The 24,525-nt window shown below is 35.0% G+C and overlaps 1 protein-coding gene across 3 annotated transcripts in view; it reads right to left on the bottom strand.

Moving 5' to 3' along the window:
• The window catches only part of toc (toucan), a 72,345-nt gene that overhangs the window by 31,261 nt on the left and 16,559 nt on the right, over nt 1–24,525 (bottom strand). For all 3 annotated transcript variants that reach the window (XM_065363390.1, XM_065363391.1, XM_065363392.1), the window contains exons 2-3: nt 13,838–16,524; nt 10,103–10,284 (exon numbers count right to left, since the gene is read on the bottom strand). In XM_065363390.1, the coding sequence (XP_065219462.1) occupies nt 10,103–10,284; nt 13,838–16,524 (2,869 nt within the window). The remainder of the gene's footprint in view (nt 1–10,102; nt 10,285–13,837; nt 16,525–24,525) is intronic.

Raw genomic sequence — 24,525 nt, 5'->3', positions numbered from 1 at the left:
AAGGAAGAAGATGAGAAAGGTGAGATTTCAACTGAAATTTTGTAACGTTTTTGTATTGATCAGAGGCAATACTTTGTGCAAATTTTGCTACGAATCGTTCGGGAATGGTTATCACAAAAAGGGCTCCAGTTGTTTGCGAATGATTTGATCAAAATTTCTACTCATCGTTTGTAAATCACGACTATTCGCGAATGAATCACTTGAAATTTTATAAATCGTAAGTAAGCGGTTACTGAAAAGTGAAATAAGTACATATTTGTAAAACTGAACAAACCAATGACCATGAATAAAATTATTTGAAAAATTCTCATTGATCAAAATTTCCATTCATCATTTGAAAATCACAGCAGAAATAATGATGAAATTGAACAAATCTTTCAAAAACGACCGAAGAACTTAAAAATAGTCTTAATTTAAAACTATGGAACAATTTTCATAGAATTAGTTCAACGAACTCGTTCGCAAACGATTCACTCAACATTTTTACAAATCGTTCGTGAACTGCTGCAGAAATAACCAGGAATTAGAACAAAATGTTTCAATTCACGAACGACTGAACTGAGAAATAAGCTCGATTTGAAATTCGTGAATAATTCTCACAAAATATGTTCAAGTCGTTCGCGAATGATTCACTCAAAATTTTCAAAAGTCGTTACAAAGGATTGGGAAAATGTGTAATTCTCGAACAAATGACCAAAGAAATCATTCACGAGAGATTTGACCACGATTACTGAGAAGTATCGTTCGCGAACGATTAAACAATTTGTTCAAGAGCTTCTGAATTTTAATCAAAGTTTATTAAATAAGTTCGAAGACTTGGAACAAAGTTCAGTATTTTTCAGAAATTTTTTTTGAAAAATGTTGTCAGTTGCATTCCGAGTTGTTCTCAGGTACATAAATTTCTAAGGCAATTCTCTCATAAATCATTTCTTTCGAATTCCAAGTTTGAAATAATTTTACCCTCAAGTATGAATTTTTAGGAAATTTATGTTCTCTTGAACACTTTCATCCCAGCAGTGCTGACTCTGAGGGGGGGAGGGTCCAAAGGAGCCAAGCTCTCTCCTTCTTCTAAGAAAGAAAGTGCGATAAAAACACGCTGAAATGAGCGTTTCTTCGTTTTTGAGCCAATTTTTCTTTTTCTTTTTTTGCAAAAATGTTCAATTTTCATGTGAAAAATTCCAAAGTCTTTTTCCCAAAAAATTGCTCAAAATTTTCGCTTTTCTGCCAAAAATTAACAAAAAATTCAGCATTTTGCAAAATTGTCAGAATATTTTCTTTTGCTTCATTTTTATCAAAAAAAATCGTTGAAGATTTCTTGAAAATGACCTCCAATATTGACTGAAATCTTGACTAAGCCATTCCACTTCTCCCTAGCAACCGATACATGAAAATATTAATCTTGAACGAATTAGAACAGACTTGTTGCATTCACGGAAAATTCCAAACAAAAAAGATGAATATGGAAGGGAAATTGGGGGGGGGGGGTAGACGAAACGCTATCACATAACAAAGATCTGACACAGAAGTATCCTCGAATTACTTGCAAAAATATATACGATTTTTTCTATTCAACAATCAATCGAAATGAGACCAAATGACGTACAAAATTTAAAACTCGCTTCATATTCAAATTAACTCATGCGTACTCAAACTTATGAAAAACGACGTGCGACATAATAAAATTTACACTTATTGGTATAAAGGTCGTTACGAACTGTTTAACATTCGAAATGTATACTTACACTACATTGTAGATGTAATGTAATGTAATGTAATCCAATAACGTAAAAATCCAATTACCTTTTAGACAGTTGGAATAAATTTTGATATTTCCGCAGTATTTACTTTTGTGTTCGCTTTTCAAATGGATTTTTTCTTTTTTCGAATGTAACGCTCCCATTTTGAGACCGGCTTCGAGCTGCCACTCACGTCGACCACACACAAACAGCTGGGTACTTTTATAAAAAGATTTTCACCGAATCTCGAGACATGAACGACTAAGTCTCCATACTTATCACGACGACACTGTTAACATCACTGATAACCACACGTATCGTAATTAAGTAAATTGTACTGGTAATTAAATTCTAAATCCGGTGACAAAGTTCTGCTTCTGCAGCAATAGCAATTCCATCGTGTATCGTTATAAGCATGTAACACCATACCAAGACTGCACGTCCTCTAAACCAAAGTCGAGCACATCCATAAAAGAGAGCAAAATTTCAATAACTCGACGTTTTTCTCGATGGTCTCGTATTCGCATTCGCATACCACTCGACTAAGTAAATTGAGAACACGCACATAACAAATATCATTAGCTGTTACGATAACATGATTACATTCTTATCAATGTTTTCAACCGGTCAAAATCCGATCTGATCGCGAAACGGACGAGAAAAAATTCTACGCCGGAGTGTTACATAAACTATGACTGACTTTTGAGTTGCGGATGAATTAGCACACACGTAAAACGTTGATAGACAGTGCTGCCATTCGGACTGAATAAATTTAAAAGAGTTGAGAATTTTTTTTCTGGCGTGTCGCGCAACCAGAACGTGATCAAACAATATAAAGTGTGACTTCCTTGGTGTATTTTTAATATTAATGAACCTCTCTCCGCCATCTCCCAACACATCGCCATGTGCATTATTAAACCATATGTTTGTCAAGCAAATGCGCGAGCACACTGTGCCGATTCGGATTCTCTCATAGACAGAATGATCAAATGATCGTAATACTTGTAGTTGCCTCTCTTAAGCTCCCCTGCAGCCCATCAGCACTTTGAACATCATTTTACAGTTTTTTTAAATGTCTTTGGAAGCTCTTCTTCCTTCGTCTCGCGGAAACAAACTGTTGAACGAATTTCCATCATAAAGGAAACACAGCTTAGCGACCTAGTTTTATCCGCATCCAAGGGTATACGCATAATGCGGTGACGTTATGCAGCTAATCTATCATGACCCTTTAATTATTATAAGACATGAATGAATAGATTTACGAGGTGTTAGCGATGTAAACAGGGCGTCTTTACGATTGGAAGAAACTTTACATACGATTCTCTTTCTTTCGTAGCCGCCAACATCTTCCTACATACAAATTGGTACTTTTTTTGGATTCATTGATCAAAACACTTGGACAAAGTTGGGGATGTGTGGGAATGAGATGAGAATTTTTTTCAACGAAATAAAAATCGTATTTTTCAATTTTAGACCTTTTTTTTTTCGATCTCAGTTTTCATTTTTCGGCCTTGATTCAGAATCGTCAACCAAAGTATTTTAGAGCACAAACTATTACGACAAAGTAACCCCAAAATAGATTAAAATTTTGATAGATGAAAGGACATTTCTTATTCTAGAATAGAAATTTTAAAGAGATGAAGTTCATTCAAATGATTTTTGAAGAATTTCTGAAAATTCAGAAAAAACGTAAACAGCAATATAAGGACAAAATACCCTACCTATGTTATTTTTTGGAAGCGGGAAGAGAAGATGAAAGAGGACATTTTTTTCTGCCCAAATTTTTTCAGTCAAAGTTTTTTAATTTCCAATAAAAGTAAAAAAAGTGAAAGAATCGAGATTTTGAAAAAAAAATTAGAAAATTGTACGTTAAAAATGAAAAAAAACTGCACTTCTTGGCAATTTTAGTGAACAAGCAGGACATGGCTGCAGGATATTTTTAATCACACCTATTTTAATTGAAAGAAGGCGGATTCAACAATTTTCCAAACTTGAGATTTCTGAATCAAATTTTTTGAATTTTCAAAAAAAAAACCAAGGAAACAAAAAATTTAAAAAAGAGCAAAAAATGTAAAATTTCGAATTTTTATACAAAAATGATGAAAACTGTAGACCTTTTATATAGCAGTGCACTTTTTGAAATATTTCAACTTTTCAGGAGAGAGGAGAAGGATTAAAAAATTGTCAATTTTCAAAGAACACTGAATGAAAAGAGGAGAAAATTTGAAAATTCTGAAAACAGAGAATAGAAACGGAAAATTCCAAAGTTTGATTAGAAAACTGAAAAAAGGAAGATTTTTTAAAAAAACGATTTTGATAAAAAATTGAGATTTTTCTAGCGAAACATTTTGTCAAAGATTTCAATTTTCATTATGAGAGTGTGGGGGAGGGAAGGTGCAAAAATTTTAAGCCATTTTTTTCTAATTTCAAAAGAAAATTTTTAAGGCAAGAATGGGTAGATAAGCACACAGCCAGTATTGAAATTTCAAGATTTGATTAAAAAATGAAAAAAACAAGATTTTTTGAAAATGAAGGCAAACTAGTGGAATATTTTTTTTTAAATTTTTGAGACATCGGAGATCATCGAAGTGGCCCCCAAATCAAAAAAACCTATTCGAGAGACAAATTCTGTCAATTGGGGACACCGAAAATCAATTTCTTTGTGCACGTCAATTGAACTAATATTTCCTCAATATTGAGCCTTGGCTGGATATTTTGAGTGGCTATACCCATATTTTTTGATAAATTTTGACAAATCTTGATGATTGTTGAAATAATTTTTACACCACATTTTCATCAATTTTTTCGTTTTCGTGTAAATTTTCCAGGTAATATTGTCAATACTTCGTGCAATTTTCACAATTATTGGCAAAATTTAAGTCATTTCTAATCCAAAATGAATTTGCCCACTTTCTGGTTATTTTATGCAATTTGACGATATTTTAACAATTATTTCTCGTCATTCCCAACAATTTTCACACCAACTACATATTTTATTGCTCCTTTCGATCAGTTCGTCTAAAATTTTTCTGTTGAAAGTTTTGACTCATTAAACTCATTAAAAACAATCATTTTCTATTTCAACTAAACTAGTTCCACAAATGAGCACTTTGTGGTTCAATACTTGGAGTACTTAGTTATCGACTTGAGAAAAAAAAAGAAAAAAAAACAACCTAGGAAATCCATTTTTTAGACACCAATGGTACAAAATTATGTAGAAATATTGGAACGAAAAAGTGAAAATTGTCAATTTGTAAGTAAAACTGGTAAACATTATAAAAACTTGTTAATCGAGAATGAGAAAACTTACACAATTGGCAGAAAAATACGTAAGGTATACTTGAAAGGAAGTTTGGCAACTAGTCCGTGCATTCAATTTTTTGAGGGGGGAGAATTTTCGTGATCAGTTAATTGGAGAATCAATAAAAATTGAATTTTGCCCTCCTTTTCATCCCATGATTCAATATAGCGTATTTTTCAGTTTTGAAATGCCAATATGCCATGGAAAGGCAAAGTAAGAAAAAGAAGAATTTTTTCGTTTTTTTGACAGGACCCTTGAAACTTTATAAAAAACCAGCCAATAAAATTTCAAATTAAAATTCATTTCCTTACCGTTAAATTTTTCAAAAATCAAAAACACTTACTCGAACTCAACACTCGAAAAGAAAAAAAAAACGAATCACACCACAAAAACTCATTCAATCACCAAACTACCATCACATACTCGTAAGTTCACTGATACTCAACAACAGTGTCATTCCCACCTTATAGTCGACTTGCATCCAAAACTGCATAAAAATTTACCTTTTTAAAACGCTCAATTATCCGTTGGCTTTGAGCCTAGAGAACGAAACGAATACGTGCACGTCAACGAAGGTAACGTAAGACTTCCTCCACACATACCTTTCTTTGCTACTCGGAAATGAACTGGAAAGAGAATCAAAACTAAGAATTTCCTCAGACAGATCGCCGGCCCGGCTGGATACGATTCGAATACGCGCAGCACGTGACATGATTTATACGCTTTATTACCGAGCTCATTCTAATGTAAAATAGGTATATACCTCTTGCAAACTTTGAACCACGCTCGACCTGCTGCAAAACATCGAGACAAAAGGAATCTTGCGCAAGAATGAAAAAAAATCTACTCGTGTAGCTTCGAGCTACCAAATAATTTGAGTAAAAATTAAAAAATATCATCACACCGGACACGTTTGTTTATTCAAACAGAAATGATGAACGTTTGTTTGTCTTCCAGCTGGTATAATATTTTCATACGTAAAGACAAGAGAGACAATTTAAAAGAGAATGCGAGAAAAAAAACCTAAAAAAAACATATTCGAATCATATACACAAGTGTACCGTGCACGTGCTTGTGTCACGTGAAACTGAAAGTAAATCAACCGAATATCCTTCCTGTACTATGTATATGAAAATTTATAGGTGGTTGAAATATCTGTCAACGCGATATCCTCATTTTTTTGGCATTGTCGACGAATCACATTATCCGACCTATCTATCGATTTATTAATTTCGAATTATTGTCTCTGGATACCGTTAGCGTTGTTTAGATACGAGTATAATCGTTTGATAATGCGCCGCCGGTGTCCTAAATAACGTGCTACGACCACCTGTATCATAATATTTAGGGCATCAAACTTTCGTGCGGTAAGTGTAAACAGGAGTAGAAAAAAAATCATCATTTTCGAACGCTGCATAATGAAAATGATATAATCGTCGTTAAATTTAGAAGTAGGTGAATTACGTTAATATTCTTTTTTTTTTTCTAATAAAAGTAGGAATAATAAAACGAGACATAGTAAGTAGTCATGATTTTGGCACCAATACGTGATGAAATTTCCATACCGTATAATTTTCAACTCGCGAATATTATATTCTTCGAGTTGGCGAAGTACGTATTAAAATTTTTAATTTTTTTCAGCCCATATTCTATGTTTCGTTGAAGCAGAGTTGCCAAAACATTAATATTTCAATGTTTAATTAGTTTCAGCATCATAAAGTACCACAAAGTACTAGACTTCGGACCAATTCGAGCGTTTGTTTATCATTAGCCAACTCATGCAGAAAAACATAACGGACGGACGTAGGAGTTAGCAAAACATACAAGTAAATATGGAAAATGAAAATCCATTTCTATCTTTCATCCGAGTGTTAATTGTTTACACTAACTAGTGAGTTTCACTTGCACTTAAGATACGTAGCAATAATTCGTCCAGGCACTCATAAATCGAGTTTAATTGCTTCGGGTAGGATTTTCGATTCAAAATTGAAATTGTATGATTTTTTCACGAAAGGAAGTCCTTCATCTTGTGAAAACATTGTCTCTGTTTTAGAAAAAGACAATGAGTTGCGAACACCAAAAAAATCAAAAATGATGAAAAATCCGCATGGTCAGTCATCTCAGCTATTATTTTTCCTGCAATAAAAGATGCAGCAATAATTTATACACAACAATCGTACAAGTTGCCTATCTCACACTTGAAGGAATATACCTCATTAGTAACACAATTATACCGTATTATCAAAAAATAAAGAAGATAAACTGATGAAACAGTGTTACCATTCTCAAAGGGAAATAAAATGTAACTTGATTTCAATTTTTCATACATAGAAATTTTTAATGAAAAATGCAGGACTTTCTCAACACATTTTCGAATGTTTTTGTCAAGTGCAGGTTTTTGTTCAGTAACAAAATCCATCAACTTTTCTTAATAATCAGTAAAAATTGTCTCAATTTTTTAAATCTTCAACATGAGATTATTATGTCATTTTTCTCATTTTTTGCATCACGTTTTTTCAAACCAAGCCTCCTTCCCTCTAAAAAAAATGATTGTGGTGTGTCACCTGACGCAGCTGGTCATTATTCTTAATCTTATTTTTTCAGCAGAGCGACACAAGAACAAAATTTAAGTCAACTGCCAAAAAGTTCAATGCTTTCGAGATGAAAAAATTCATTTCAATTTTTTTCAACTCCTCCCATCCCCCTCACGGTTCACCACCCCTTCTTCCCCTAAAATATTGAGTAAAACCTAAAGAGGGCTTACATTGGAAAAAATTCTCAATTTTCAAAATTTATTTTCAATCAAAATTGAATTGTGTGAATCGAATTTCCAAAATAAGGACATACGTAAAAACTCAAGTCTGACAAAAAATCCAATTTTACAAGAAAATTTTCTAACCTGACAAACGAAGAGCGAACAAATGCCAAATTCTAAAGAGCTGAATTTTATTTTTCAACTTTTGAAAATTTTTAAATTTCATGAAAAAAAGTCAGAATCTGATCAATTTGAGCCGGGAAGTAACTTGGAAAAATAATAAGGTTTTGCATTTTTCCTTAAATTAACTCTTGAGATATATTATCTTGACTTGACTTTAAAATTTTTTTCAAAAATTCGACCAAAAAAATTGAAACAGCAGCATGAGAAATACATAACCAAAGCAAATGATTGTCTTGAATTACATTTTCAATTTTTAGAGAGTTCAAGAAATTAAAAAACTCGATTTTCACGAAAAATCAAAATTATGATTTCTAAAATTTTATTTCTACCCTATTTTTGATCTCTCGAATTGATTAATGGCGGTTTAAAGCCATTCTGAAGCCTCCAGCAGATTTTTGGATTTTTCAGTCATGGAAAAATCCCTCCCCTCTCACCTCTGAAAAATAGAAGCGAGTGAAATTCAACCCTTTCAAATTCGAATTAGCCATCCCTGAGATAATTTCATAATTCAGGCGCAGATTTTCAAAATCCTTTCCTGCTGGTTCAAATCCAAAATTTTCTCTAGTGTTTATTTTCGCAAAAAAAAAAAAAAAATGAAAAATCCATCGTATACGAATGGTTTTTTTTAAGCAATTCTTGAGTATCCAAGACATTTTTAAAATACGAATTTGAATAGCCAGCAATGAAGATTTGTGTTCAAGTCGATCAGCGAAGTCACAACTCAAAAGCTGGAAAATTCAAGAATTTGTTGGAGGCTTCAGAATGGCTCGAAACCGCCATTAATAAATTCGAGAGATCAAAAATTGAAAAGAAATTTTTTTTCGATTCAAGTATAAGTACCTACTTGAATTTAATAATAATTCTGATTTTTCATGAAAATCGAGTCTTTGATTTTCATGAACTCTCCAAAAATTGAAAATGAAATTCAAAACGGGAATTTGGTTTGGTTATGTATTTTTCAGGCTGTTTCAATTTTTTTCGTCCAATCTAAAAAAAAATGTAAAAGTCAAGATATTTCTCTCAAGAGTCAATCGAAGGAAAAATAAAAAAAAATCTATTTTTCCAAGTATTTCTCATAATGAAAAATATCCTTTCCCAGACACACTCAGACTTCGTGAAAATAATTCAGATATTCGCCCTAAATATCGCATATCTGGGAGTTTTGCAAGTTGTAAAAGAGGTAAAACTTATCTACTTATATTCACCAGACTACTAAATTTATTCAGTCATGCACTAAAAATGAGACCAGAAACACGCATCAAGATAAGAATACTTTACAGACGATTATATTCAATAAACCAGGTGTTCTTGAGCTTCCTTCTAGCAACTAGTGGCATTACTTCGAACAGTAGGTACGACAGTACACCCATCTTTCTACACTCTTCTACAGCATTTCAATACAATTCGAACTTTGTCTCAAATCACAGCACGCCGCGAGTTCAATTCTATCATAATCGTACTCATTTGAAAAACCGTCAGCCTTGAAATCGTAACATCTATAGCCTTTTTAGAACAATTGAATAGCCTGCCTTAAAATAACACACTATAAACTCGTAGTAGCACATCTACATACATTTACACCATATCAACCAGTCAATAAGCCAAATAGCTTTTACCAACACCAGAAATTCCTCGCATCACACAACCCATCAAAGTTTCATGGTCATTTCATCATTCTTCTCGCACATTTCGAAGCGATTTACTTCATACGCACACACGTGCGTGCGTTGAAAAAATAAAAGAAAAAAAAATCCACTAAAACGACGCTAACCTCTACAATCATGTACAATATCATCAAATCTTTCAATTTGAAAACTTCGCAAACATTCTGGTACCCGTTCAAGGCGCAATTACTAAATTCATTTTGTCCATTTGCCAAAATGTAATAGTAATAAAAATAATATACTCGGTAAGATTTATTCATAGAGATTTCTCTACGAGATATTCTCCTAATGGGTAAATTGGAACATCGTCGTGTATCTGATCGATTTACTATAGTACATCGTGCCCTATAAACTATAGTGAAATTCTCACTCATGTGAAAATCCTCTAAATTTTACGCCAATTTTTTCCCCGACCGTGAACACCGCCACCTTTTTTTATCCAGTGTTGAAAATTTATAATTACCTCGAGGATATTCGGCCGGAATGACGACAGCCGGCAAAGAATGCTGACTAATGTCGACGTGCGAGTCACTGATATCGGTAACCGAAGAATTTCTCGAGCTGGCTTGTGAAATGCTCGCAGGAACTGTAGCCGTTGATTGACTCGAAGACTCGATACCCAGCCTGGTACAGCGAGTTTTTCGTCTGAAATCGTAAAAACACGCCATCGTTAATATAGACACTCATTACGAGCAAAATCTATCTCTAATTGTAAGAGCTAATCTGTCCTCGGTTATTATTTCAAGTTTCGTGAAACCTACAAAAATATATAAAGGTTTAATAACTCATTAAGTGAAATAATTCGACGGATATGTTTTAATGGCATTGTCAAATTCGACCATTTTATATCCACTTTCATTGTTGAGAACCAAACTGAAATAATTTTTTTCCAACCCATAAATTATTTCTCTGATGAAATTACTCTTAATTTTTAAAACTATATATAACAAGACACTAATAGCTCGTATAAACGTAAAAAAAATTGCTCGCAATTTTTCTATTCTCCTTGGCAAATTTTCAAATTATGAAATGAACAACTGGTGGAAAAAAAATTAAACTCGAAAATTACCACAGCTGTACTCGTACATGGAAAAATATACTTTTTTGTTTACGTTTTTTCTCGTGCCATAAAGCACCTCAAAACCACTAATTGCCCATACACACCGAGCATAAACATCAAAATAGTAATTTATCCATCGAATAAACCGAATATCGTGTACTGGGCAGCTGGTTTTTCGAAATCAAGACGAAAATACGATTCGAGAAAAATGCATACTCGTGATTCTAAAATAAAACTACCCATACAACCACAAGTAAAGAGGGAAAAATTCAGATTATGTATTTTGAAATACCAGTTCAGTTCATCATGGTTGGCGTAGGTAATCATAATTGTAATCAGCAATCTCCGGACACAGATAGGATTTATTTTGTGGTATGGGTTTTATGCAACCAATACGTTTAATTATCCTCTATTCTTTCAGATAGAAAGATGTACTATGTACAACGAATGCGATCCATTATTAATGTTAATGCTACCAACAGCGTATACAGCCTATGGTTCAAGGTTCCTGCGCTTGTTTTATTAAGCAATCGTACTTTATTAATGTCTTAAAGTGATTTCCTGCACAATAACTCAAATTGAAACAATGCATGGGAAAACGTTTATCAATTTTTAAAACACTTGAACTTGTACAAGTTCGGTAAATTACAGAAAATACATGGGAGAGAGGAAGGGTCAAATCATTGATTTTTGTGAAAATGTTTTTCCGAATAAGATGACATAAAAACATTTTTTGATAAGTATTACGTCTTAAAATTTGTCAAAATACTAGCAGTTTCATATTAATGTAAAATTTTGAGGAAAAAAATGGCAAAAATGCATAAAATTGGAATAAAATTACCCTAAAAATTTTGTGGAACAGCTGAATACTCGTATTTCATCTTTAAGTATTCATTCACTAAAAAATAAAGTAGACATCTGAGAAAAATTTGACATCTTTATAAATGTCAACATCTAGCTATAACATTCCAAAATTGAATTTTTTAAATTTTTCTAAAAAATTATGCATACTGAAAAATAGAAAAATTTAAGATTCTTTAAGGTGCCTAACAAAATTTTAAAATGAAAATGCTTCAGTAGAACTTTTGGCAAGACATTTTTCAAACACTTTACTAGGTACCTATTTTGTCAAAAACATTCAATTTTTCATTGGAAAGGCATTTTGTATACGCTTCACTATTTTTTAGAGGTGGGGGGGAGGTTCAGAATTTTACTCGTCGACGTCTATTTTTCGCTTTTCCAACGTTTTCGAACATGCCAATATTTCATCGAAAAGGAGGTGTGGTGGAGAGTGAGCATGTTAATAATACTTCAACCACTAATTTTTCGTTTTTTAAATTTTTTGATAACATTTTTAAATCAGTTTTCAACACATTATCTTTTTCAAAAAAGAAAAAAAAACTAATTGATTTTTTGAATAATAGTCATTTTTGAAAAAGGGAAGGGAATACTTCATCACTATAAATTATTTCTTCGTTTTTATAACATTGAAGCAAATGTTTTCTGAAACGTAAGCAAATTTTGAATTCAGACTTGCTAGTTGGCACTGTTGGCAGAATATTTTTTTTCAAAATTCTATGAAGAAATAAATTGAAAAATTTTAAGTTTGGGAATAAAGAGAAGAAACAGGACAAAAGCAGGGGCAGTGAGATAAGCAAGATTGTTAGAAATCTTGGGACACTCTCCTCCCTTCAAAAAAATAATAATTAACAAGTTGGCCGGTTTTGAAGATATTTTATCAAGATGGGCTAAGCGAGATGTTTGCGAAATTTTTTTTGAAAAAATTTTCGATTTTATACAAAAGCAGAAAAAAATGCTTTTTCATACAAGCAGAGAAAATACATGCCCGATCGCAGCAGATGAGCAGAGGTGAAATTTTTGAAAAATTCTCAATTTGAAGTAAAAACATGTGAAACCACTATTTTTAATTCAATATAAAATTTACATACTTATTTTTAAAAAGTTGAATTTTTCGAGCATTTTTCAATTTTTACAGATTTTGGGCGAAGTTTCTCGACTTTTCTCACTTCTACTCTGATTTAATTTCAAAATCTCAAGTCATTTTTCACCTAGTTGACCTGGTAAATTATACACTCAGATTTATAAGGTTCACTGATCCCAAATGTTTCTGATTTTATTTGCGATTTCAATATTCAAAAAAATATCTATATTTATAATAAATTGTTGACTTTTCAAATTTCAAATCAAAATGCTGAACTTTTTCGTAATTTTCTGAATTGTCAGAGAGAAAAAAAAATGGTTAGAAAAGTCTTTTGAATAACTTGATACCTAATGCAAAATGATAAACCCTAGCAGGGTTCAATCCGAAATACAAAAAAATCGTGCTTTTTTCGATCTATTTCTTACTGATTGCATTCACCCCCCCCCCCATCTGAAATAGTTTTTTTTTCAAAATACATAATAATTATGGATTTTCCATTTTTTTGATTTCATGATCTTGATAACAATTTTTCAATTTTATGAATTTTTAGACGTCTTCTGATTCTTTAAGCCAATTTTAAAATCATTTCAAAATTTTTTTAATTTTACGATCTGTTTTTCAGAAAATGCTGATCTTCCTTTGAAACTCTTGGCGAGTGAAAAAGAGCACCATTCGTCATTTCCTACAAAGTAATAAATTCCTAAAATTTGAATTATTTCTCGTCTTTTTAGCAATTGGTTAAAAAAATTGATTTTCATCCATTTCATCGTACATTAGAATGTTCTACATTTTTCAAAAAACCAACTTTCGAACCCAGCAAAACATTCGTATGTTCAAGTACAAGTCAATTAATCCCTGCCTTCTCACCATAACAGAAAGATTCTCTACATTTTTCGACTACCAAAGAGAGACGATGAAATCTTTACAAATCGATTCAACGACGACGACGACACGACGCGAAGACTGCCTGTGGTACCTCGTGCAAAGAACGTAAAAAAACGCATACCACACGCACAAAGCCTTCGAACATCGCGTACCGCATACCTATTACTTGTATACCTCAATGCTACAGAGACCGTGAAAAATTACACGTTCAATTATTCAAAGGCGATTAGCAGCGCATCTACGAGCAGTACAGGTGACGCTGAGGCGTAACCAAGCGAATTTTCTGTATTCGTAGGTATATTTATACTCACGTTTTAACCCGATGACCGGAAGGTAGATCTTTGAGCGAACTTGTTGAACCGGACAATGCGGCGGCTGACATTTTAGACGGCAATGTAACTTTATTAATAGCGTTGCCATTCGGCGAAAAAATCTTCACATCTTTGTGCAATTTACTTTGGCTGACTTGGGGCACACCGCAGGCTACCTTGCTCTTGATATCTTTCAACTTGTCAGCTTTGCATTTATCATCGCTTCGTGACTTTTCAATTTTCGACAGTACCGAGCTCCATTTACCGTTGGCTTTTTTGGCGTGAATTTTATTCGGATGAGGTTGCTGGTTCTCTTGGTTTTCGTCCTCGGATCCTTTGCTGGAGGCGGAAATCATGCTTTTAACTTTGGAGGTCACGTTGCGACGAGGCATTTTTGGCTTGACGCCGGACGGTTCACCTGATTTTAGGTTTTCTTTTTTCACTGTACCGCAAGTACGTCTTTTCAGGGCGTTTTCTGATTTGGCAGCGGTGTGAGACGAGGATGTATCGGTTTTGGAGACGGATTTGGTTTTTGGCGCTGGTTTCGCAGGTACGGCAGCTATAGTGGCGGTGGCCGCTGACGTTGTGATGGTGGTAGTGGTTGAGGTGGTTGCGGAAGAGGGGGCGATGGCGGTGGTATGTTTGACCTTATCTGTAATCTCACTAGTGGTTTCGTTGGGTTTATCACTAACGACTAGTTTTTGACTGCTGATTGATTTGGTAGAGTTGCCGGACGTATCGGAATGTACGTCTTCGACCGGAGGTGGCAGTGTTTCGACGGCAACTTCCATGATTGTTTTTTCGGCCACGTCCAACTTTCTTTCCAAATCGGAGTAAATTCCGCTGGAATCCATTTCTTCGGAATTGACGCCGCCGACCACGTGTTGTCCGTCGGCAATCTCACCAGTGATAACTTTCGAACCGTAGGATGATTGACTAGTTATCATTTTTGTGCTGCCGGGAGATCCGAATAGTTTACCGTCGATGACGCGAGCTTTCCGGTCGCCTCGTAGACAAGAGACGTCTTCGTAAAGATCGGCGTCGCTTTCGGTGTAGAAATCCGAATCGGTCATCGGATCTAGAACTTTGGTTACCATTTTCGGTACTCTGGCCAGAGGTGACGCGTCTGCTCCTCGACTGGTTGGCCGGCTGCATTCGCCGTCGCCTTGGTACCCGTTATCCCAGCTACCGATACTGGTGACGCTGGTTACGAAACTGGTAGTCGAAGGCGCCGGTGCTGGAATGTCTGCGTTTATTTCGCCGCTGCTCGGTTGCTCGGCCGCTACTAATGTCGTATCGTCTACTGGTAACTCTTCTAGAGAAGGTGTCCGCTGAGTCAGGTCGAATTTATCGTCATCTTTGGTCATTACAATATGGTCGCTGATTGACGATACTGACATCATGCAGGTATCGGTTTCGCTAAACAGCCTGTCTATGATTTCGTTCTGAGGAGGTTCGCTGCTAACGCAAGGGTACCCTTCTTCGGAATTCTCGACTGCCGAAGGTACGTCGACGATGTTACTCAGCGACGGATACTTGATTTGCACAGCTACGACGTCCGTTTTACTCGTACTCTCCGAGTTATTCGTCTCGTGGAAAGTAAACGCTGAGAAATCGTCGCACGATCCACCTCCGAGAGCGTGGCCTTCTGTGCTGCAGGTGGTCAGCTCGCCCATTTGATCTGGAGTAAGAATGCCGAGACTTTCGTCGCACTCGAACGAGCTATGCTTGCTCATATGGTAGGACGCCGACATAGGATCCATTCCAGGCATCAGGTTCACGCCACGATGGCTCAAAGCTAACGATCCGGCAGACGACGAATGCCTCGAGTTCACCTTCCACTCGTGCAGAGCGTAACTATCGTTCGATGAGCTGTTGGGCGTCGGAGTAGAGAGCTGGCTGGACTGTTGATGATGCAGATGACTTCCGGAGTACCTGAACGCGTTATCTTTGGAACGAAAGCAACCCTCCGACGTCGAAGCTGCCTCGTTATCATGCTGCTGGATCTGCTCGATATCTCCGGTAACCCCTAGCAAGCTATGAGGTCCCGAATCCGACACATCCGACAAATACTCGCGAACTTCCGGCACCAAATCTACATTCTCGATTAACGCGAACACTCCGCGATTTTCGGCGCAACTGAAATACCTCACGTTATCCACCGTACCGTTGGTCGTTCCTTCTTCCTGATCGAGCTCGACTCCGCACCACGTTCCTTCGCCAAACTGCGTCTGACCGACGAAATGCAGCACGCCTTCCTTACCCGAACCGAGTCTCACACGTTTACCAACGGCCACCGAAGATTCCGTCAACGATTTCTTGATATTTACCGCCGTCGGAAAGTACTGCCCCGATACGAAGATATTGGTAGGTCGAGCTGGAGCAGACGCCGTCGTCGTTGTCGTTGGTACATTTGAGCTCTTCTGGAGATCGTCGTGACTAGATGAGAGCTTATTACCGGTGCTGATCTGCGACACCGTTAACGAGCTTTTACCACTGGTTACATTTTTCAAACTGCCTCCGCCAGCGCTCAGTATGCCGAACAAGACCGCCGACGAGGAAGCTCTGGATTTCGACGCTGCGTCCAAATGAGCGCGCACGCGATTCGATAGGTTTGTCAGCGGCTTCGATATTTTACTCTTCAGCGGATTCGTATGAAATACAGGAATCTTGCTTTCTCCGGGACTCTGTAACATATAAACATCGCAATCGTCAATTATTATACGGCTTTATAATAGAAGCTCTCTCTAGGTACACATATAAGCGTAAGTATGTGTACATTACAATGCGTGTAGGCAACCATATTACGTAAAAAATGAAAGAAATAGCGAAAAAATTCTCGTAAAACTACACATTGTGGTGTACTGTCCGACCGCCCGCGCTTTCCAACGCAATTGTCGTGTATATTATTGTGACACACAAACGTCACGTGGTCACAGCTGCGTACGCTAGTTATTTTTAATTTTACTATACCGACGAATTAACATGTAAACAAACTCGTATTTTATAATTATCCGCAAGCGTCCTTTACGGAACGAGCGAACCGCAGAAAAGGGGGTCATTTTCGCGCGAAAATTCCAGCTCGATTTATAGGTACTATTCGTGAATCTACTGCCCATTCTTGCAGACAACGTGAATAGTAAGACGTAGAAAAGACGCGCGAAATGATTTTTTGGTCCGAAGCCAAATTGTGTAAAGATGAATTGAGGACGATCTTATCCTTTAATACGAAGATTAAAATAAACTCGAGCGATAAATCGAGTGAATTATTTGATCACAGGTAGCTAATCTCAGTGTGTTCGTTAACATCGATCAACAATGGTTTTTTTTTCAACTCATTTTCATTTGACAAACTGCAAAAATTGATTCTAAAATAGATAAATTTCTCATTTTTTTTTTTTTTTGAAGACCAATTTTGAGCTATGATTCAATTCAATTTTAACATGTCGAAAATCGAATTCGTAGATCAAACGATTTACATTGATCTAAATACTCGACATTTTTCTTATGTCTTGTTGAGGCCAGGTCATTTAGCCATAATTTTTTGCAAATCTCCATCAAATTAAAATAATAATAATAATAATAAAAACCCACCACAGTCTCACATTTTTTATTGAACCGTTTTTGAGTGGGGGGGGGGTATAAAAAACCGCAGTTACTTCGCTACTTCGTGCTGTTCTTTCAAGTACATTATCATCATTTGAACATCATAAAAATCATAAATTCACATACAACTGATTCAGAATTAAGCAAAAGTGGACAAAAATCACTAAAAATATGTAGGGGAGATTGTTGTACCCCGGACCTGTTGTACCAGGGACCTTTCCCTCACTAACGCCACTTGCGGAATTCTGACCCCACTACGTTTTAAAGCATTCACTAGGGTATGCCACAAAATGAACTATAGGCGATAAAGTTTTCATTTGAAAATTTTGCACACGATTATCAGGTTTTAAAACGAAAAGTTACATTTTGCCATGTTTTGTGAACTCATTTTGACCTGTTGTTTATTTGAAATTTGTCAAAGCAATTAGTGCAACGTGTAGCTACACCATCCAAGTGTAAGTACACATATTCACTTTTTGGAAAAATATTGTGTGAAATTTTGTAGAAATTTTTTTCTAAATTTTGGGAGGTCTTGTACCTGGGACCAAATTTCATCGTGTACCACGGACCGCAATTTTTTCATCTAATTTTCACGAATTTTGATACTTTTTCAGATGCCAGGATGCCCTTTACACAGTTTTTACATTGTAGCATCTGAAAACGTTTCAAAATTTATTTGAAATTGGTGGAAATTTGAGGAACAATCTATGGTCCGTGGTACAACATGACAAACTTATGAAATTTATAAAAAAAAATTCTGCAAAATTTTATATGATCTTATTGTAAAAAGTAAATATGTATAATGAATGTCTATGATCCATACGTGAACTTTATGCCTTCACTGCCAACTTTTAGGCATTTTCCAGGGTAAATTTCCTTTTGGTCCTTGGTACACGACCCGTTGTACCATGGACCAAAAAAAAGTGACTTTTTCAAAAAATTCTGGAGGGGAGGAGAATGAGTTTTGAACAAATGTGAATATCTCGTTTTTTTTGTAAAAGACCATTCTTTGATGCACCCTATTCACATTTTCAAAAATAATTAATGGGTGGAGTCCATTCCCAGAAAACGAAAAATCGGTCCCTGGTACAACAATCTCCCCTAAAACTATCGCAAAAAAATTCAGAAAAAATTTGTTTAAAATGAAAGAAAACTTGCAAAATTACCCTAAAAATTATCGAACGCATCGTGAAATGTGACAGAATTCCACCAACGAAGTTCAGAGCATCAAAAGAGTTATTCAAAACATGATAAATAAAATAAATTAAAACAAAAGAATTTCCAAAGATCAGTAAAAATTTTGAAAATTGACCAGTTCAGACTTTTTGAAAAATTTTAAAACAGTTTTTTGCAATATTTTCGCAGTTTTTTTTAAAATTAATTTCCATTTTATTTCCAACAACTTTTCTTCAATAATTATTTTTTCAAAAATTTTTGCAAAATTTACTTTGAACAAGTTTTTTACAAGATTTAATTTTCGGAATACCTATTAAAGGTGATCTAATAAAGTTTTTTTCAGCAATTTAATTGCATTTAAAACATGTTCAAGAAATCTAACATCATTTTCAACCCAACTGAATATAGAAAAAAATTGTTCTCCCCCAAAAATATAATTTTTGTGAAGTGCCTGTTACCAATCAAAAAATGTCCTAAAATCTCTAAATTGGCAATCTTGGTCTTTCAAAATCCTTTTCACTCATATCCGAACCACCAACAACGTGTTTATAGAGGCGAAGCTCTTTTCAAAATGAATGAAAAAGTGCATTTTTAGAGCCCAATTTTTTCCAAAAAAATATTTCAAGACCTCGAAATGAGCGATTGGGCATGCTACAGTTTTTGAAACATTTTTTTTCAGGTCATATTCCTGCTATCAACATTTTTTGAGAACTACTTTCGTCATGAAAGAAAAAGAGTGCATTTTTAGACATTCTCACGATACTTTTTGAAAAATACCCCCCCCCCTTCCCCAAGACTAGTTCCCTCATTTTTGTCAATATAGGTCCTCTGAACTTGATTGTAAATCAAATGTGACCAACAATCAGATTCATCGGCATAACAACTGCTCCTTCGCGATCTTTTTCGACAATTTTGACAATTTTTGGATTACGTTTGAAAAATTAAAAAGCCTGCAGAACCTCCTTCAATTTTCTTCTTGAGCAGATGAATTTTTTGGGAGCTAAACTGTGAATCTTCACGTTCCAATTTAAAAAAAAAATTGTGATTGATTGACCGAGAGGTTTGATTTTCAAGTTGAACTTCTCAACTTTGATTCAAAAGCACGAATCACACAACACGTGCACTGGTGAGAAATTGTATGCACTGATTTTTCTCTCGAAGAATCTGTAGTTTTCACCAAAAATTGATTCTCTGTGGTGGAAAATTTTGAAATTTTCATCAGTTTTTCCATTACAGAATTCTAACCTACGAGATGAAGCATTGGGGATTCTACGAGAAAAAAAAATATGAGAAGCAAAATTGTAGAGCATACAATTTTCTACAAGTAAACGAGAGAGGGTCCAAAAAAGTTTTAATTTTTTTGAGGTTTTGAGCAAGAGCAACTTCAGAATACACTCTCCACCTGTGTTGAAAACCCGTAAGTACATCAGATCCACTGTCTCACCATAGGAACAAAACTACGAACTTGCATATCACACCAAAGAAACAATGAATTGTGACTTGATCGCTCAAAAATCCACCTCAACACACTCGTATCTGAAATTTCATCAAAGAGTAATCACATCTCAAATCTCAATCACTTCACTCCATATAGGTCATTCAAAAGACACCATAAAGAAAGCGACTCAGCAGCCCACCAGGTGTCGCTGACATTTTGGCTACAAACGTTGAATGGAATGGGCGTTGGCAGGGCGTCAAAACAAACGTGAAATTAGTTTACGCGGTTAAATGATAATAAGCGGCGACATTACTATGAATACATAACGAGTCGAGTTCAGCGTAACCGCCCGATACACTACGTAGAAAAAAAAATCATTCATTCTTTAGATCTTAATTTACTCGTACGAGTCGTACGTTACACTTCGCAGTTCGCAGCTACCAAACACCATTTCCACCTCAATGTAAAATTTAATACATCGTAGATGATCATACATATACCTACTACGTACAATTGTGTTACATTGTGCCCCCGGCGGTGTTACATTTGACTTCACATACCGACGAGTTGATTTTTAACGGCCACTTAATATGTTTTAATAATGTTTAATAGCTTTTCGCCAGGTCATTCTCAATATACGAGTACATGATTGCCATCGCGATATGTGCTATGCACTAGCTAGTAACAGTTAGGTACAATTTATACGAGTACGATGAGTCGATGTCTCGTTGAGTACACATGCAGGGACATCGTACTCGCTTGCACGAGCAATAACATACAATTTTCTATATTTTTTTTTTGCAACAATCTCGTATGACGCATAACATCCGATGAAATTGCATATCATCGACCAGACAATGACGGGGACGACTTCAGGACAGTCGACAACATCGCAATCCGTTTTCACTCGGCAAAAACCGCTGCACGCCATCGACCATCGAAGTCTCTTCAGAGATCTTCGCAGTGTGAACGACAGCACGACCTGTGGCACGTGATTTTATCGCCGTATTCAGATACAAATAAGATAGCTCGAAAACGTGAATGTTTTTTCATTCATCAACCAAGATGAACGATGTCGTCTTCTTTATTTCTGTCTGGTAGACTGTAAGTGCACATAATAGCCTGTTGAATCTGCCAGTCGTCTTCGTAGTTATTCGTCGCCGATGCAAACAGAATGTGTTTAGAATTTAATTTCGTAGATTTTTATCTCAACTATGGTGTCGCTGGTACGACGCTCGTTTCGCGTCTGTTTGGTTGACGAAGGTCGATTTTTTTGACATTCGCGTAAACTCGAATCGTACGAGACAATAGACTACCGGAGAACAGATTATAACAAGATGTTCTAAAATGAGGAAATGGGTGACTGAAGGACTGAATATCGAAATGGAAATGAGAAACGAATTCGAAAACCAATTTCTACTAATGTAACAGCTTCATGACGTCAACAAGTAGGATATTTTGAAAAATATTTCAATATTTTTTAGATAAGGTAGGGAGGAAACCAATTTTTCAAGTTAAATTTTGTTTGGGTCAAAATTTTCAAAATTTCGTAATTTTGAAGAAAACTAACAGAAAAAAAAGAAAAATGACCTTAAAATTATTTATGAAAACCAGTAGGTAAACAGGAAATTTTTTAAATTGGCTTTTCAATGGTAACATTTCATTTTTTACATCGGAATCAAAATTTTGATTATTTTCCGAAGAATCAATAATTATTTTTTTCTATTTTTAGGCCATCGATCACTCTCTGAAACTCATCTCAACTTCTCCCCTCCACTCACATTGCATTTGATCGTGGTCGAAATACCATCAATTTTTGGAACTTTTAAGTTATTCCTGTGACTATTTTACAGTTTTGTTATTCTTCATGTGATTTTTTTCACGATTTCATTTTTTCTCGATACTTGATCAATTTTACGTAGTTTTACACTTTTCATGACTTGAGTATTTTTGCTCAATTTTGGTCAATTTTTTACTGTTTTTCTCAATTTTTAGCCAATTTAAATAATTGTATTGCAACTCAGCGAATTTTCAAGCAATTTTCGTACAATTTTGTTCAATTAGGCTGATTTTTGTCACCCATTTATTATAATTTTCAGTTACTTGGAGGTAAATTCAGCAATAATTTTCATCTGTAAAAATTTTTTTATTTTTGAAAAATTATTATTCAATTTTTGGCCAAAAGAAAGACTTTGACAACTTGCTTTGTGATTTTAGGACAGATTTTCTCAGCCAAATTCCACCCATAATTCCATTTTATTCCATTTCAAAACACATCAAATCTTCATCATACTGTGTAACTCAACAAATACGAGTAGAATGGAATTTTCCTATTTCAACCACCATCATCACTTCACCACAGACCTTTTTTTAAAACACTTGTTCACTCGGTTCTCTTGCACAGGAAATGTACTTATCAATTTAAACGCACGTTATAGTGTAATAAAACCACTCTACATTCAACATCTACAGCCTTCTTCAATACGAGGATACAGATTACCCTCTCGTCGAATACAAAACTATCAAGTATCGAGTGATCGACTTGGTAAAACAATCACGTATTCGAGCAGGACGACATCGACATCGACAACGCAAACGACGAAGACGATACGATAATTAAAATACCATCATCATCATCATCATCTTCTTCGTTCGTCGCTGCAGTCGTCTTCATTATCATCAAAATAAATGATACAGGTTACCTTATTCATCAACGTACCAAAGCAGAAACACATCGACAAGTACAAATCTTTGTCTTACCTGGGTTTTAACAAATTTTACACCAAATTATCCGAAACAAAGAAGTAAAAAAATACCGAAGTGTTTATTTTTTATTTAATGGAACTTTTTTTTTTCAACGTAACTATTCACAATCGGACTATGAGGACACGCGCGAAACACTGTGATATAATTTCAAACCTATCCACAAATTATCACCGGCCTTGGGAACGGTTTAATTTTGTATACAAAACTAGCCATCCAGTAAAAACGGGTTTTTAAAACATTAAAAATAAATTCAACAGGTGCGACTTCTAAATTACGCACTCTAAACCGAACAACCGCTTTAATGCTCGTACATCAGACACACTATACTATACTGTACTCATTTCTCATCGTAAATTACTCCCGTAGGTACATACATACGAATGCTATTGGCAGATAGAATAATATCGATCAACAGCTCAACACATTAAAATAGTTGGTCAGTAAAATACTGCTATAAGGCCACGAAAGAATATAATTTTTCAAGCCAAATACACATGTACAACGAAGACTCAGTTGCAATCGTCGTACTTGTATTCTATTTTTTTTCTATTTTGCTATCGACTGTCGAGTCTTTAAATGTTTAATGTACTAATACTTCACTCATGGTAGATACATACAGTGCATTGAGACATTGAAAGCCATGCAGCCCTAACAACACATGTAAACGCGATTAACACGCAATATTATGTGTATTTTGTCGTGTAAGTTTTAGTATTTCAGTTCAGGTCACAAGCGAGAATTCTTTGGGCGTCTGGCCATGAAAATGCCAATTCCAATTACTCGAGTTATTTATTCATGTTAACGAGCTAATATCGAACAAAACACAATTCCGATCGTAACGTGAACGTAATGTGTACAAACAATGTATAATCTCTCGTCAAATAATATACACGCTGCTCTGTTCGATATAACTCGGCTTGCGTAAAAGAAAGAAGGAATATAAAGGGGAGAGGGGCATTGGCCTGTGTTTTTTTGATTAATGAACGACGACGTTGCGTAAGAAGTCTTTGTTGAAGAATCAGGAATCAATAAAAAAAGAAGAAAGAAATCTTTAAGGTTTTTCAATCAAGGAACCGACGCACTTTTTCACTAGATAAATTTCAAGTACAAAAGGTATAAGAGGTAGTTAGGTACCACAATTTCAGAAACATTTTTTCGTTTTTCATTTTTCGAAAAAAATTTCATTTAAAAACTATTTTCCAACTGTGTAGAGGCTGAAATTTTGGTGCAATTTTCAATTTTTTTTGGTTGAAATTTCCATTTTTGAAACATTTTTTCGAGTTTTTCCAATTTTTATTCGCGTTTTTTCCGATTCATTTTTTGAGCAGCATGCTCTTTCAAACAACAAATCATTTTTTTGCCTCTGCAACACAGTTTTTTTTCATGTTTTAAAAATAATTTTTCGGTTTTTCAGTTTTTTTATTTCATGTTTTTTTTTTCAATATTTTTATTTCATTAAATGTTTTCTGTTCTAATTTTTAAAATCGTTTTTTGATGTCTATTTTATGAACTTTTTTTCAGAATTTCTCCAAAAAGCATGCCAAAATACATCAGCAAAAATTTTAGGTGCTTAAACAATTTTTGAGAACTTTGGGCTAAAAATGGGAAAAATTAAATTTTAAAATTCACTAAAGAAGAATCTGAAATTTATAATGTACCTAATCTGTTTTCACACCCCCCCCCCTCCTCCAACTACTGAACA

The sequence above is a fragment of the Planococcus citri genome, chromosome 4 (assembly GCF_950023065.1).
Source record: "Planococcus citri chromosome 4, ihPlaCitr1.1, whole genome shotgun sequence".
NCBI lineage: Eukaryota > Metazoa > Arthropoda > Insecta > Hemiptera > Pseudococcidae > Planococcus > Planococcus citri.
The sequence above is the reverse complement of the archived record's forward strand: the minus strand, read 5'-3'. Positions and strand labels throughout refer to the sequence as shown.